Below are 17,231 nucleotides of genomic sequence, written 5' to 3'. Positions count from 1 at the left end.
ATGTAAGGGCAAATTCAGGCATGAAGTTGCTCTATTGTGTTTTTGGGGTGTTTTTCTTGTCATGAATTGGGTCCACTCACTAAGGTGACCACTAACATTAATCGGAATGTTGATTTAAACATTATGAATGATCAGGTGTTGCCTTTCGGTTCGCATCTGCGTGGTGAGAATGCTATTGATACCCCTACTTATCAAGACGACAACAGAAGCATCGATTGGCCTGCAAAAGCACCTCATCTGAGTCCCACAGAAAATCAACGAGAATACTCTGTGATACCAACCCGTACAGGGAAAAATGAACAGTCATAATCGTAAATTCTGCACTATGATCTGTGTGTTGGAAATATGTAGGTGAACTAACTACGTTGGTATAAGGCACTGTATGGTATTCTTTGGTGTATATGATGAATAGACGTACTGCGCAATCGTCTATTTGCATTCGTTAATCTAGTGTATGGTACTTGCAACGTGGTGTAGAGGTGATTTAGTGATGATACAGAAATTGGAAAGCACTCTGCTGTCATCAGCTTGAGTCGAAATAACGGGAACAACTGATAAAATTGCTAAAATTGTTCATGCTATCAACCGCAGTGCATATTATACTATATTGTCCCATTTCAACAGTATCTTTCCCATCCCATCTGTCCACTAGTATGCTGTTGATTACGACATAATGATTGTCTGATATCACTTGGGTGAGATGGAGAAAGCCTTGGTGGAACACTGGATATCTGCTACTTGTCACTGTGGGGCGTGGGATTAACACGTCACCACATTCAGATAGTTGTCTGGAATAGTTTCTCAATGCTGCAGACTCGTCCTATTTTCATGTGCTGCTGCCACGCTCTCCAAATTTTTTCACCAATAAAATAATAGTACCTCTTTTTATTTCTACTTCCCCATGCATGCTATGAACAGCACCTTTTGTTGATAGTCAACACTGGAACAGTAATCATGTACATGACTGCAAAACGAGAAATAATTCTCTTTGAAATGGAACACCGAGACATCTGGTTCCCCATCACTGTGAAGATGTTAATTTAGGGGAAAAGGAAAAAAAAAATCCCGGATTTCCCGCTTAAAAATACATTTTCTTCCGGGTGAAAACGTACTTTTTCTCTGTTAACTGACAGCATATTTTCTCTCTGAACTGTGTAACTTATCAGTCCTTTGAATGGTTATGGTTTTCTACACGGGCGTAGAATTTCCCAGCCCTTTAGAAAACTAAACACAGGGGGGAAAAAAACACGTTTTGGAAAGATCTTTGATGTGCAGCAACATGTACGCTGCTTATTTTCGTATTACGAAAGTATAAATTCGAATTCCACCAAACACCGCAAGTTACTTTCCGAAGCACTGAAATCGAGATTGCGATGCGCTTTTGTAAGCCAGTCATAGCTCATGTCACGTGATCTCGCCAGCCGATGACAGCGGGTATTCAGCGCTTAGGACACATGATGTAGTCAGCCCACAGCAACATCACTTAGGTAGCGCAAACACACAAACAGAAAAAGTTAATGGTTTAAATTAATACACATAGTGTTGCTACACGAAAAGCAAAGCTTTCACATATAATATTGGTCTGTAAGATTAATATGCTGCAAGAGAAGCTAAGCTTTCACATATAATGTTGATCTTTTGCGCGTTTTACACTTTAATATATATCACACAAATGAGCCAGTAAAATTTTTAATAATGACATAAATGTCCGATCTTCAGGGTTGGAAATTCTTCTAAATGGCTTGTCATCAAACAGTTGATTCTTGAATGAGAGTCAAACGCTCTGTGATTTAAGAAATTCATCGTACATTCTCGCACATGGTTCAACTTACGTAAAAGGATATTTACTTTGAAAGTAACGCTTTTCAAACCACCATTCGCAATATTTTCCAGCGACCTGTTAGAAATCGGTTCGTTTCAGTAGTTGCCAGAGAGCGCCAGATGACAGGCGTCACCACGCTTGCGCTGCTGCTACGATGACGTAGGGAGACCGTATGTTCGTACGTGTAAAACATTAAAAGATCTTACATTATGTCATAAATGAAAGAAGACATCAGAGGATACTCCAAGAGCATCGGAATTTCGTGACCCATACGAACATGTGCACATTTAAAGTGCATGTTTAAAGTGCACATTCGTATTTCCAGATTCCCAGTGAAGTAGGCCACGACCTGATGTTAAGCTTTTCATTGTGGTTATCGGGATGCAAATTTTTTTGGAGTACCAGTACTATGTTATCTCATGTTTGGTTCTTTATTATGGCATAATGCCACACGTGCCAGAAGTTGAAAACGTGCACTTGAAATGCAGCGAACAGTGTGTGGCATTAAACATTTCGTTTAGAATATATTGTCTGCCTCAGCGGAAAAGATTAATAAAAGAAAATTTCTTTAGAAAACCGACAAAAATAACTTCATTGTTCTGCCATGTAATTATTGCTTGACTTTCATAAAGGTGGAAATAAAATAAAATCTCCAACTAATAACACATATTAGCCTTCCGTAATTATGTGAATGTATTTTAATTCTCTTGATAGCTCCCGGCCATAGAAGATCTGTTTTATTTTCATTTGACATGAGAGCAGTAAACGAAAAGGAAAACAGCAAAATCACTAAATGTAAACACGAGTCACGTGGAGACTACCCACTTCCCCACTATAACTCAGACTGCTCTGCGCATCAGCCCCGGGTCTACCATATTTTTGAACCAGGGCAATACCCCGCCACTCCCTCGGGCGTTTGAGATAGGACGTCAAAAATTTTTAAAAAATCGAATTTTCAAAAATATGTTCATTTTGTAGCGCACATATTTCTGAAGGGTCTAATGCATAAAATATACGTGTTCGAGGAAATGTAAGACATGTTATTTGGTCGTAAGTGTGCCAAAGTGCAGTGCCACATCTCGTAACACAGCATTCCCCTATCGCACGTCACTGTATTTCGCTCTGTGGAATTGAAACGTGTACATTTTGTAACGGATGCCATCAAACCATATTCAGACAGTGGAAATTAAAATGTCCTGTGGTGCCTCTCCCGCTTACAGTCTGCCGGTTAAAAATATTCTTCAGAAAATTTGCACTCTTTGTTCCCTATCAGCTAACAACTTGCTGCTTTGTGTGACATAAAATTAAATATAGGATACATAAAACCAGTAAAGACATGAGACCAGGAAGAGAATGCACATTTCTTCAATCCTTAGCTCCTAGAATTTTTTCCTCTCTAATCTTGCTACAGCTTCACACGGTGTGCTTTCCTTCTATTACCTCAAGTTCGTCAAACGTTTTGCTACATGAAAAATCGAAATGTCGTTGTTTTATACTGAAAAGGCTGTTAATACAAATAGGACCCAGGACTGGTGTGTTTTCCCGATCTGATTACGTCTATTTTGTCACTGTCTCCTAAATAAAACAAAATAGGCCTTTCTAATACCGCTACCAAATAAACGAGACTGTTTTGGCGCAAACGGTCTTTTTTGTAACAACAGAATGTATTTCACAAATTACCAGTATCAAATGCCTATTAGGCCTACTACAAGCATAATTCAGTATGATAGGAAATAGTTTCACATTTCATTCATACGCTCCAGTTTCTCAAGCATGAGATAGATAAGTAGTAGCACGAAATTTTTATACAAACTTGGAATCGTCATATTGTTCCATAATTTGTGTGATGTCCCCGTTTCTTCTCCTTCCTCGTTCTAACAAACAATCTTGTCATCACCAGTTCTGTAGCTATTCCTGCCATTGTCAAAATTTGTTCGCCGATTAACTTCACTAACCCTGGCAGAATCACAGGTTTAGTTATCCCGCCATAATTCTCCGGTTAGGCGTTGTCACATGTTCGTAAAACGCGTTTTTTGCGCTTCTTCCAGAACAGAACTTAAAGCGGCTACTAGTTGGAGACTGTGCAACTGGCCCTTACTAGTATTTTCTGTCAAAATTTCATTTTCTTGGATACACCGAGAAGGTCATACATAATGTTTCTTACCTGTTATTCGTTTATTTCCACTCCTGTAGTCTGAATCTATGGATTTCGCTAGTAATTAATACAACGCTCATCATTCGCAAACCCAATCAGCCACACAATCAGACAGCGGTTGGCATTCATCCATTCGGCCTTACTCCGCTCAGCTCGTATAGCCCCTTTTGTCTGTAGGAACCTTGTTTTCTACATGCGACGAGGATTTCTCGAGCACACTATGCACGCATTCACAAATCAACTTACGATTCATTCAGAAATCAACTTGTTCAAAAACCAACAGGGATGCGTTTCAAAGCCAATAATCGATAACTTACGAACGCTGGATGCTGGGCGCTTTGTGAAACAAGGTTTTTTCCCTCGATAATATGAATTTGCCCCCCCCCCCCCCCCCCGACCTGCGCATGCATGAATCTGGCAGCTTGGGCGCTCCAGTAAAATTTTTCCCGGTAGCATCTAGCTGCTTGCTACGACTGCTTACACAGCCAACAGCCACGTTTCTGCAGCCACAAGCGGGAGAAGGTACTACTCAACGGCGCATGCGCATGATCCCGCTCGTAACTGCTAAAACGAATCTAACGTAAACAGTTGTGACGTCACGCTCATGGGAGGCAATTTGTTGTTACGACACACTGTATAATCTTCCGAAAGCCTTTGACACATTTTGCTATTGGCAGACACTTGTATGAGCAATGTGTTTTGTTGCTGTATATAGCGCACTTCCTTTGCAATTTAAGTTTTATTTTCGTTTTTTCTCGCGTTCATGTTTTATTGCTACAGTATTATTCTGCAGTAGTGGGATACAGTAATATCCTTTGTTGGAGTATCGGTTCTTACCAGTCAAAATTACAAAATTTTAACTGAAAACAAAAACAATGAAAAATTCCCGGAATTCTAAAAAAATCCCGGGTTTTTCCCGGATCTCCTGGGTCGTATACACCCTGTAATTTTTTAGGTCAACCCTTTCAGACAGCGCCATTAGGCAATGTTCCACAATGCTGTAAACTCTTCCAGTTTCCATATGTTGCGATGTTTTCCGTATTTTTATCAATAAGAAACATCGCTTCTCTGTTTTATTTCTACCATCCTATGTGTTGTAGGAGCAGTGCAGTTTACGTCACATGCTGTCCAGACTTCTGTGAGAGCCAATGGATCAAGAAGTGTCAATTTCGGTTTAGAACCTGACATAGACCTCAAAGTCATGGTAGAAAAACAAAGTGTATGGCAGTGTACAAAGCTAGTCATACAATGCTTGGATTTGTTACAGCTGAAAAACAATATATTAAACTGTTTATGAAAGAATAACACAGGAACCCTCTTTGTGACTGGTAATCTGTTATATATGGTCCTCTTCCAGTACAGGTGACAAAACTTTAAACAGGTCTGTGCAAATGACTTCGACCATTGGTCACCTGCTCCATTAGAGGGTGCATGTATATGTAATATGCTCAGTGTCAACACACAGACAGTACTTGTTTTTCGATATACCAGAAGAGGTATACGCTGTAATATCTTATGGAATGTTCTATTAAAAGAGTGGTATGACTGGTTCAAGTTTGGCTGCAAATAGTTTGTAGTTTTTTACCTACTCTAGATGTTACAAAATAACAATGAGGAGTCCTCTCGAACGTTTTAAACGACTGTATAGATGGTGATCACTATTTGTAATTTGAACAAGCAAAATGCTCTCAAACTATACCGATTTTGCTCAGAAAACTAATGGAAACGGACTGTATTCCCGTGGAATCGTGACTGTTTTTATTAGTGTCACAACAGTGTGTTTAAAAATAGATGTTACCGCAAGTCCTGTGTCATTTAATACTTCATAACTTCTAATTAAGACGTAGACACCACTTGATGTATACTTCGTTGTGGAACCCGGTAATGATAAGTGTTTTCCTGACATGAAATACGCTATTCTGTTACTATCAAATTACTTACGAAACTAGAACGCATGAATCTGCTGCTATTGCGAATGATTGTCTCTTGGATGACAGACACTTTACACACAGGTCGCTAGAGGCGAGTTATGGAGCAAAAAATATCAGATGTTATCATGCACATGATATTTGTTCTCAAGTGTATTAGAGGAATCTTATAGGGCTCTCTACTAGGTGACGTTAGGAGGGTCTGTTACAGGACAAGCTCTCACGATTTGTTTCGTAAACGCCAGTGCGATACAGAATTGCACTGACAAGACAGGACCTGCTATAGTGTACAAAACAGCAACATGCTCTTGAATGATAGCTTGTTGTCGTTGAAGATAAAATGTTTCTGGAAGAAGCGCAACAAACAAGTTGTACGAACATGTAAGAACGTCTAACCGGAGAATAATCGCGGGATAACTAAACCTGTAGCCGGCCGAAGTGGCCGTACGGTTAAAGGCGCTGCAGTCTGGAACCGCAAGACCGCTACGGTCGCAGGTTCGAATCCTGCCTCGGGCATGGATGTTTGTGATGTCCTTAGGTTAGTTAGGTTTAACTAGTTCTAAGTTCTAGGGGACTAATGACCTCAGCAGTTGAGTCCCATAGTGCTCAGAGCCATTTTTTGAACTAAACCTGTGGTTCTGGCAGGGTTAGTGAAGTTAATCGGCGAACAAATTTTGACAATGGAAGGAATAGCTGCAGAATTGCTGATGACAAGATTGTTAGAACGAGGAAGGAGAAGAAACGGGGAGATCACACAAATTATGGAACAATATGACGATTCCAAGTTTGTATAAAAAAAAAAAATTTCCGACATGTGGCATTTGCAACAGACTGCTGAATGATCATATTGCTACCAAAATACTTCTCACGTAAGGACTGCAAAGGCAACATAACTGAAACCAGGGCTTTTACCGAAGCACATAGACAGCCAGTCTCCCCTCGATCCATTTCCAAGTGGCACAGGAACAGGAATGATAAGGAGTGGGAATGACTAGGAGTGTACAAGGTACCCTCCAGAACACACTGTATGATGGCTTCCAGAGTCTGTACACTGAGGCGACAAGTCATGGGATACCGATATGCACAAGCACAGGTGGTCGTAACACCGCATACACAAAGTGAATGCCTTGGCAGAACTCTCTTTTGTACTCAGGTGATTCACGTAAAAAGGTTTCCGACTAACGAACCTAAGGACATCAGACACATCCATGCCCGAGGCGGTCGCGCGGTTCCAGACTGTAGCGCCTAGAACCGCTAGGCCACCCCGGCCGGCCGCTTGGGGCAATCCATATTGGAAATCGTCTGGTAAGTCAATATTCCGAGATCCCCATTGTCGAGAGTGTGCCGAGAATCCCAAATTTCAGGCATTATCTCTCACCACTGACAACGCAGTGGCCGACAGCCTTCACTTAACGACCGAGAGCAGCGGCGTTTGCGAAGAGTAAGTGGTAACAGACAAGCAACTGTGTGTGAAATAAACGTATAAATCAATGTAGGACATACGATGGACGTAGTCGTTAGAACAGTGCGGTGAAATGTGGCGTAATGGGCTACTGCAGAACACGACTGATGCGAGTGGCTTTGCTAACAGCATGGCGTCGCCCACAGTGCCTCTCCTGGGCTCATGACATAATAGGTCGAAATTACGACAACTGAAATCCGTGGCCTCGTCACGTTAGCGCCTATTTCAGTTGGTAAGAACTCATAGTAGGTTCCGAGTGTGGCGTAAACCCCATGAAACTCTGTCAGCAAGGCAATGTGCAAGCTGGTGGTCGCTCCATAATGTAGGCTGTATTAACATGGAATGGACTGGTACCTCTGGTCCAACTGAAACGACCATTGGCTGGACTACTTGGAAACCATTTGCAGCCATTTATGAACTTCACGACAATCGAATTGTCACTGAGCCCCAACTGTTCGTGGTTGGTTTGAAGAACATTCAGGACAAATTGAACAAAAGATTTGGCCACCCAGATTGCCCAACATGGAACCCATCAACCATTCATGGGACATAATAGGTGTTGTGTACATAGTTCCACGTATTCAGCGCGTACACAACTTTCCCACTAGAGCGCGCCCCGCTAAGCACAACAGCGCAGGCGCAGCGCTCGTCCGTCTCCGCACTATGAGACGGCGCTGCCTATGAGACGGACCAATCTCTGCTTCCGCCGATGCGCGTATTAATATGTAACGCAGCCAATGAGATTGCTGCTAACGTAGAACCTTTTCTCCTCGCGGATCACACTCGCGCAGTGATACCTGAATGCGCGAGGTATTATAACGAGTGTACAGACCTCCGATTAGTCCGTCTGCATTATTCTGTACCAGTCTGTACGAGTTCTAGATTTGTCTGCACCAGTCTATAGTCAAGTTTCAGTCTGTGCCTAATAAGTTTACCATATTCCTGTACATAGCCATGAAGATAAATGAATAGACACTTTGTCAAGTATCAGAGATATGTGAGAATAAGATTAACGTACCAAGACCAAAGGAACTTCAGATTGTCAATTATAAACAGCATCCAGAATCAAGTTAAGTAATGTCTATGTTTTTTATTAGTTTAATAAATATGTGTGAAAATTAACCAAGTTCTGTTTAAACTTGGTCACCGTCAATCTGCTACTCTAAGCGTGCAAGTGGCATTTCTATCGTCTGACCTAACGGCAGAAGATAAACACGCCACGATAAGACCACGAGACATATTGCTGACACTCGCCTACTTCGTTAGAGCGACAAGTCAAATAATCTTATGGTGTGTACTGAAGGTCTTACAGTACGCACACCACAATAGGTAAAGTCAGTTCCTGCACAAAATCCTGTACTACCGAGACTTCCGCTGTTACGGACGGCTACGGAGGAAGCTTGGCTCAATATTTCTGCAGGGGGCTTCCAAAGATTTGTTGAGTCCATGCCACGTGGAGTTGCTGCGCTATGCTGGGCAAAAGGAGGTCTGACACGATATTAGGAGGTACCCCATGACTTTTGTCACCTCAGTGGATGCAGTTGTAAGAGTAGGTAGGGGGGAAGTACTGACGAAAGTAATGCGGAGAGGACGTATCGAGAGTCGTGCCTGCACAGCTCAGTCAGTAGAACAATTGCCCCCTAAAGGCAAAGGTCTGGGACCCGAGTCCCAGTCCAAGAGTTGGTTTTCATCTGCCAGGAGGTTCCACAACAGTGCAGAGCGAGCATGCATTTCGGAAACCAGGATCATAAGCCACTATAGTTCAATTCTTTCATCTTGGCGGCTCGCGCACGCCCGCCCAGACGCGGGAGATTGATGCGTTGCCAGTTGCAAACGACGCACGCGCCAAGAGAAACAGCGCCATAGTATAGCATAGTTCACAAACTCACGCGCAGTTTATGAAGTAAAGCCACCACGGCCGCTTTAACCCTTTCGCTGCTACAGAGACGGGCTCCCCGCATTCCGTGCGATTTTGTCATCACTGCACTGCTCGCCTGTGCAGACACATGGTGTTCTGACGGCTTTGACACACTTATCATTCGATTTCACAGAAACTATTTGGCCTAAAAATTTGATTTTTATACATTTTCTTAACTGATACCTTCCCCCCATAAATGACTTAATTTTGTTTCGATGTTCAACACAGTTATTGTGCAGCATTAAATGTAAACCATTGCACGAAATTTTGAAGAGTTTGCAGAGGTAAAAGTCCCTAGCGTATACTTTCCGTATGGTCGATTTTAGTTGCGACAGTGTTGAGAATGAAATGTGGAGAAGATACCTAAGTTTCATATAAAATTTACTGTATAACAATATCTCATTTAATTTAAGTACCAGATAGGTGTCGTATGTAATATTGAGAAATATTCCGTCTTTCGCGACTGTAATAAAACTTTTATTTATACCAGAGTCATTTCGCTTTTTTCTAAAACGTTTTGATTAAAACAAAGTTGGCGAAGAACACAAAACGGAATTGTGGACGTAATACAACATAGAAACTAAAATATATTGTCAGTGAGGCGCAGTGCGCAAACAATTTGTGTTTGTCACAACGGACAACAAACACTTGCCAAAACATGGGTAGACGAAAACATTGAATATGATGTTGCCAAAGCAGCGAAGCAAAGAATTGCGTCAGACAATCAAGTAGCTCAGCAACGTACGAGCCGAAATTCTGCTCTAAATAATACTTTTAATACTGTCGCAAGAGAATATATCTCAATATGAATAGTAAAACAGCGACTGCGGAAGAGAAGATATACAAACAAAACAGATAACATGAATATTGTATGTGTGCCTTTTCATTGTTTTTAGTTTTTGTGAAAAGAAATATTGGAGGACAAAATTAGAAAACCCGAAAACTTATTATGATTATAATGAAGAGACAAAGCACTAGAAATTTCTAAAAAATACATTCAAACAAATAAAATTCATGACGTAAGACAAGACACTTCGATATTGTTTCTAAATAATTATTAAGCACCGAACAACTCTGAACCTTGGACTTAGCAGCCAAACACCTTAACCATTACGCTAACGCAGCTCGTCGTTCAACCGAACTCCTGGAGCCCTATAAAACATCACGAAAAATACTGACAAACACTGTTGGTAGGACTATGAATTACTGACGTTTCGTCGAAGTACAATAGGAAATAAACAATTATCGCTATTCTTTATTGCAAAAGTGCAGTTCGTGAGAATGAATACCTTTCCTTGCTATCGCCTGAATTAGGAGGCTTATTGCTTGTTTGGTTTAATTAATTAATGGAATAAGAAGCAACTGGTATAAAGAATGCTTTTTAAAGTCTGTTATCAAGACATTGCTTTTGTTCAATTACTTTATTTATGACTGAACGTTTCTAAAACTGAAGACACTCGTCCGTGCTCTGCACTGCAATCTAGCTCTGGCAACGTCGTTCTCTGTTCATTGGCTGACTGTGTTTTGTGACGTCAGATGCGGAGAACAAACCTAAACTCGGTCGCCGTCGTAAATGACGCGCACTATAGAATGGAGGAAAAAGATACGGAGCTGAAAGGAATAGGCAAGTATCTTGTGTTCTTACCTGTCATCTGCAAGCAGGTTAATCAACTCCAGTACGGCGTCAGGATGATGGTGCACAGCTTTCATCCAGTCCTCAGTGGCCATCACCTGGTCGCTGTAAGACTTTATGAATGTGACGGTGGCCTCTGTGAGAGTGGGGCAAGAATGCCTCAAGGCTAGGACGGCTGTGGCCGCCGCGTTGTCCACGGTCACCTGTGCAGCCACCCGCTGCTCGCACGCAGCCTTCAATCCTGAAATGCCATACTTGTCCGCAGCTGCGAGCAACTCAGGGGCCGTGCTGGCAGACTGGGGGACCTGGAGGGTGTAGAGGTAGACCACCAGCTGACGCAGCACCGGGCCCTCGACATCCGGGATCACCACGCGGCCTCTGCTGGTCTCCAGTGTTTCGTGGCGGAACATGGCCTCAAACACGGGACTCCTTGCCACCAGGACGGCCCTGTGCACCACCAGTTGAGTTTCTCCAGCCACCAGCGTGATTACGGCGCCCTCTACTGCGTCCAGTAGGGCGCCTAGGCCGACATTCACGAACTTCTGACGTTTGTGCGTTGAAGACATACCGAAAGAACCTGAAACAGCGTCATTGAGAAGTCTTTTATCCTCTTTTATACATACAGGATCACTGTAACCACAATCTGTACGTAAATTTACATTTCTTGAAAGCTGGCGAACAAATGACACTACTTGATTACTTCCGGTATACAGGGAGTTCAAGAATTCCCGTTACAAACTTCTAGGACTAGTAGAGATGTGTGAGTACACAATATTTTGAATCGGAACTCATGTCCAGAAACGTACCGTTTCCGATCTACGACGGTTTCATTTCAAATGTATCTATTTTTACTTGAGTAATTGCGTTAGGAGTGACGCAGTACAATTATTAGGGAACAATTCGAAAGGAAACATAACGAAACATCTATTTATCACTTAATCACAGTTGTTTGTATTAACACTTAAAACATTACATGTTTACATTATTCCAAAACATTATTCTGCACCTACAGAACAGTACCAATGCATTACAACTGCGGCTCCATGTGGCGACCACCAAAGTTGTTACAGACATTTTACCTATGAAGCACACACTCTGTCCCACCTGGTGTCTCTTCAATTTCTAGTGCAGCAGCCAGAACTCGTGCTAGCAGATTTTCTTCTGTCTCTACAGGAGTCTCGTAAATTAAGCTTTGTTTATGACCCCACAAGAAGTAGTCCACAACAGTTAAATCTGGTGTTAGCGGCGGCAACACGGCCTATCCATCTTCCACCGTATCAACTGTTGAGATGTTTCCGGTACCGCACGTGAGAAGATGGTACACCATCATGCTGAAACCATACTTCCTGACGGACACTCAGTGGGCCAGCTTATAAGAATGTGTCCAATGCATTGTGTAAGAAGATCGAATATGTAGGACAAGGTAGCTTGAGTGGAAGCAGACGTAGAAGCGTTACACAACTGTTCTCAAACTATATGAGAATGCATGCTTTCTCGGCGAATCTCGATCATTAAATTTTCTCAGGTTGACAGCTGAGTCAATGAGTCGTTCTCCAGCTATGTTTCAGCAAGTTTCTTACTTGCCATCTTCAGACTAAGTGCCGGGTTCACGTCTCGTCCCGGGCGATATGTGAACTCGATACTTCGCCTGAACATGGCAAATAAGAAACTTACTGAAACGTTGCAAGAGAACGACACATTTATTCAGCTGTCAACCCGAGAAGATTTTGTCATTGAACTGAAAGTGTCGTAAAATGGTAACGGTTTCCGGACATGGGTTCCTATTCAAAATAGTAGAAGTCCTAGATGTTTTAAATGGCAATTTACGAACATCCTGCATCCACTGATGGGCCAAGATACAACCATACTTTAAATGCCACTGTGCACACTATAATTAGTCTAATATTGTCTTTGTGATATCGATGAGAGCGATACGCAGGGGATTGTAGCATATTCCTGGATTCATCACTTAAAAATTATGGTATGTGGCAAAATGATGGATCAAGCCCCAAAAAACAGGCTGACCGATAATCAAGACTATGTGTATTGCACTTACACAAAAGCAGTATACAAATTTGAGATCACTCCACAAACACAAAAGCTACAGTTTTGTTGTAGTGTATGTGTTTATTCAACGTTAGTTGGTTTAAGAAGAAAACTATGCAAAATTTGTAGAAAATGAAACGTTCTGTGAGCAATGGCTTACACATAAATACTGATAAGTCACACCCATTTTGACTCATTTCACAAGGTCCTTAGAAAACCACTTCTACTCTTTCGCTTCTCTTTTCTTCAGACAAGCTAGGTAATCAGTATTAGCTGCACCTATTAAAAATCACGTCCCTCTTCAAGATTTAATGTTCCTTAAATTCTGCAGTTGCACTAAGAGTTAACGTCGTAAAAGTCTGTTTCTTGCGTTAAGAGTCTCTGTGTTGTGTGCATAGCTTCAGTGGTGAGGCGAACTAGATCTTTTGGAAATTCACATACAGTTAGCCATTTCGTTTCGCAATGTAAGCAAAATCACGATCGCAAGACATAATTTGCTATTAGGTAAACCGACAGAAACATCATCGTCTTATTTTTGTTCTCCCCACAGCAGGCGTCATTCCGCATTACGAGTTTCTTTTAACTAGTAAGTTTGAATGTAAAGACTCTGTGTACACGGGAAGCAATTTCATACCCACCCCTGCCACATACGGTCTCTTGTGACTGGTTTTTGATTGGCACCAACGCGAATGCAAAATCTGTTATTTGAGAGTTGCCTCAGATATTACATTTCACTGTGCCTTAATTAAGTAAGTCACATTTTGTAAATGCATTGTAGCTGTACATATTTCCGAATTACGGCCTTGACTCTTGATTGTGTCACCTTCCATGGAATCCATAGCTTCTTTGCTTTTCGGTGGTGGGGTTCTAGCTGCACTTTACTATCTATTATTGGGATCACACCTCAAATTGTTTTTAAGAATATCACATTTACAACATGTCGCTTGACAAACGGTGATATTTTAGTTTGTATAATTTATCTGTAAAGGCTTTTGCACAGAAGTGGTGTGTGATTTTAGTGTCTTCATGTTGCTTTTGAAATTCCTCAAATAAACGAAAAACCGTTAAGTCTTCACTTAAGTATTCGTTGTCAGCTACTTTTTCCCTCGAATAATGGCTTTCTTGCCATGGTATGGGCTTAATATGATCAACAAACAGTTTTTCATCGTCTTCTGTATATTTCCAGCATTTTGCCTAATGTCCTTACTTCTCTTCATAGACAATCTCACCACTCTGCTTCTACAATGTTAATGTCTGAACTTTTCTTTTGGTCAAACCGAGATCTCACTAAATGACTCCTTACATACTCTTATTGCATTTCCCTCGTCATCAGGTAATGTGTAGCATTAAGTTACCTCTTCCTTCTTTGGTGTTACCAGCTGCTCAGCACCTTCCTCCGTACACAGCTGAGCAGTTTCATTACTATCATTATTTACTTTTGACCTTGGCTTCTTTACTTTGAAAACACGTATGTGGGATACTGCATAAGTATTTTGCGTCATTGTATCTTTCAGTGAGTAGAAAACATTAAGCAACTCAAGTTTCTAGTCATATGAAAGCTGTCTGCATTTAAAGCAAGATTTACAGAGAACTTGTAAGTGTTAAGCAGTATATATAACAACATATTTAAATCAACGTACCTGAACCTTTGCAAATAAATAAATGATTCCGTGCAAGTAGTAAGCTATAACGACAGTCAAGGTCTACCTGGCGCTTGGGAATCTCTTTAGATACAACCACAATGTTGTTTTTTTCCCCTAGTTTTGGTGCAGTTTTACTTCCCATCTTACAATATTGTGTATTATGTATCTGTAATAGTTACTTCATGTACGTGCGTTACTTCATGAATTGTTGCAAACAACAACGCAGCTATTTTAGTTGCCAGCAGTTCCCACAAGTACATCCCAAGACACTAACAGGGACCAGAAAGTTGGCGCGTGACTCATCATTTGAACATCGACGTTAGTGTTAGACTCGAGTCTTGTGACAGCTGTAAAAACTGTTTCCCGCTGTTCTGGCGCGTGGATCTGAATATATGTTGTTGGGCTTGGCTTTTACGTAGTAATGTCATCAGTAACTCAAATTTACATTTTTTGGCGCTTCATCTGTTATTTACCTTCATGGCTCAATTGTTCAAGAAACTTCGAAAGCAGGCTTTCCCTTGGTAGTTTTAAACAATTGGCGGTTCAGTTTCTTCAACATCTCCGTGACATTAACCTTTGGGTGAAAGAAATCTGTGACCATTGCTGTCCTTCTCTGTGCACGTTCAATATCCCCTTTTAGTCCTATTTGGTAGGACCACTTACTCTCGAACAACATTCTAGGAAGGGTCACACAAATGCTTTTCGTAAGCAATCCACTTTGTAGACCGAATTTTCCTGGTCTTCCACCAGCGAACCTATGCCACCTGCTTTACTTGCGACTGAGCCTATGCGGATACTACTGATCTGCGTTTTATGAAGTTCATCATTTTACATTTTTTAATTTATAAAGGAAGTTGAAAATCTTTACATCCGTTTGAAATCATACCAACATGCGAGCGAATATTATATCAGTACTGTCTCGCACGTCACTAATACAACCTAAGACAAAACAAAAGACGCACCACAAAGGAATTATCCGAATGGGCGGATATCGATAGGTGTGCTGCACATGTACAGACAGGCAAATGATTATAATTTCTGAAAAATTCGATAATTTATTTACGAGAAAGAGCTTCACGAATTGGGCAAGTCAACAACGCGTCGGTCCACCTCTGGCACATATGCAAACAGTTATTTGGCTTGGCATCGATTAATAGAGAGTTGTTGGCTGTCCTGAGGGATAGCGTATCAAATTCTATCCAGTCGCGTTAGATCGTCAAAATCCCGAGATGGTTGTGGGGCCCTGAACATTAATGATCCAAACGTTCTAAATTCGTGAGAGATCCAGCGACATTGCTGGCGAAGTTAGAATTTAGCGAGCAAGCAGGAAAGCTGTAAAAACTCGCGTCGTGTGCGGAGAAGCATTATCTTGCTCAAATGTAACCCCACGTGACGGGCAACAAAATGGAGCGCAGAATATCGTCGACGTACGACTGTGCTGTAAGTGTGGCGCGGATGACAACCAACGCTCCGGGAGCTTCTGCTGCTCTTCGTGCTTGCCAAATCCTACCTTGGCCGGCCAGGTCGACGGATCTGTTCCCAACTGAGAACGTTTGGAGCATTATTGGAAGGACCCTCCAACTAGCTCGATATTTTGACTATTTAACGCGCCAATTGGACAGAATTTGACACGATATCCCTCATGAGGACATCCAACAACTCTATCAATCAATGCTAAGCCGAATAACCGCTCACTTAAGGGCCAAACGTAAACCAAAATGTTACGGACTTACTCAATTTGTGACCTTCTTTCTCGCGAACTCGCGAATATAGCCCCATTTTTCTGAAATTGTAACCAACAAACTTCCCTGGGGCGCGCTTGAAGTTACTTCTACACCTACCGATGATTCTCCATCCAGGACAATATGCCACGTCCGTCTTACCAAGTAAATCCTCAATCTACCTCAAAAATTCTGCTTGGTGCTCCACTTACTTGACACTTGTACATCTGATCATAAACGTATGTACGGTACTAAGTCAAGATTTTCAGAAATGAAGAAAAACTGCATCTGAAGGACTGCCTTGGCCCATAGTTTTCAGCATGTCATGGAATTTTTGCATGCTGGTTGGCAGGACAGTGTGTGAGGGATTCCTGGGAATCTGCATTACCACACATCACACCAGCCCTGTCCGAGCAGCAGTTCGCGACTGCAAGCTCACATAGAGGAAAACAGACCATCCTTTTCCTCTTCACTTGCCGCTGTCTTTAAGTTCGTTAAGTGGCTCACGTCGGGTTGCGTAACACTTCCAGACATAATTGGCCCTTTCATGTTTAGCATCGGTCGTATTGTTTTTTCGCACGTTTCCACTGAAATTATATGCCAGTGTTGTGCTTTCAGCTGCACGTTGGGTGGCGAGAAGGGGTGGGGGGGGGGGGGGATTTTATAGGTTTCCTGTTCAAGGGAAATGCAGCAAGAATTTCTATGCATTAACGTAAATCATCTTAAGATGTAATTGCGTTTAGTGTATAGTTACAGTAAATAAAAAAATAAAATGCGGTAAGGTAAGTACCCAGATCAGCCAGAACATTATGACTACCTACAAAACAGGCGGTATGCCGCGCGGGATTAGTTGGTTGGTTGGTTGGTTTGGGGAAGGAGACCAGACAGCGTGGTCATCGGTCT

The 17,231-nt window shown here is 41.8% G+C and overlaps 1 protein-coding gene across 1 annotated transcript in view; it reads right to left on the bottom strand.

Moving 5' to 3' along the window:
* LOC126484669 (uncharacterized) overlaps window positions 1-17,231 on the bottom strand; it is a 300,769-nt gene that overhangs the window by 97,240 nt on the left and 186,298 nt on the right. Inside the window, exon 6 of the mRNA XM_050108262.1 lies at window positions 10,931-11,495. Coding sequence (XP_049964219.1) covers window positions 10,931-11,495 — 565 coding nt within the window. The remainder of the gene's footprint in view (window positions 1-10,930; window positions 11,496-17,231) is intronic.

This window comes from Schistocerca serialis, chromosome 6, assembly GCF_023864345.2.
Source record: "Schistocerca serialis cubense isolate TAMUIC-IGC-003099 chromosome 6, iqSchSeri2.2, whole genome shotgun sequence".
NCBI lineage: Eukaryota > Metazoa > Arthropoda > Insecta > Orthoptera > Acrididae > Schistocerca > Schistocerca serialis.
This window is presented reverse-complemented; position numbering and strand designations above follow the sequence as displayed.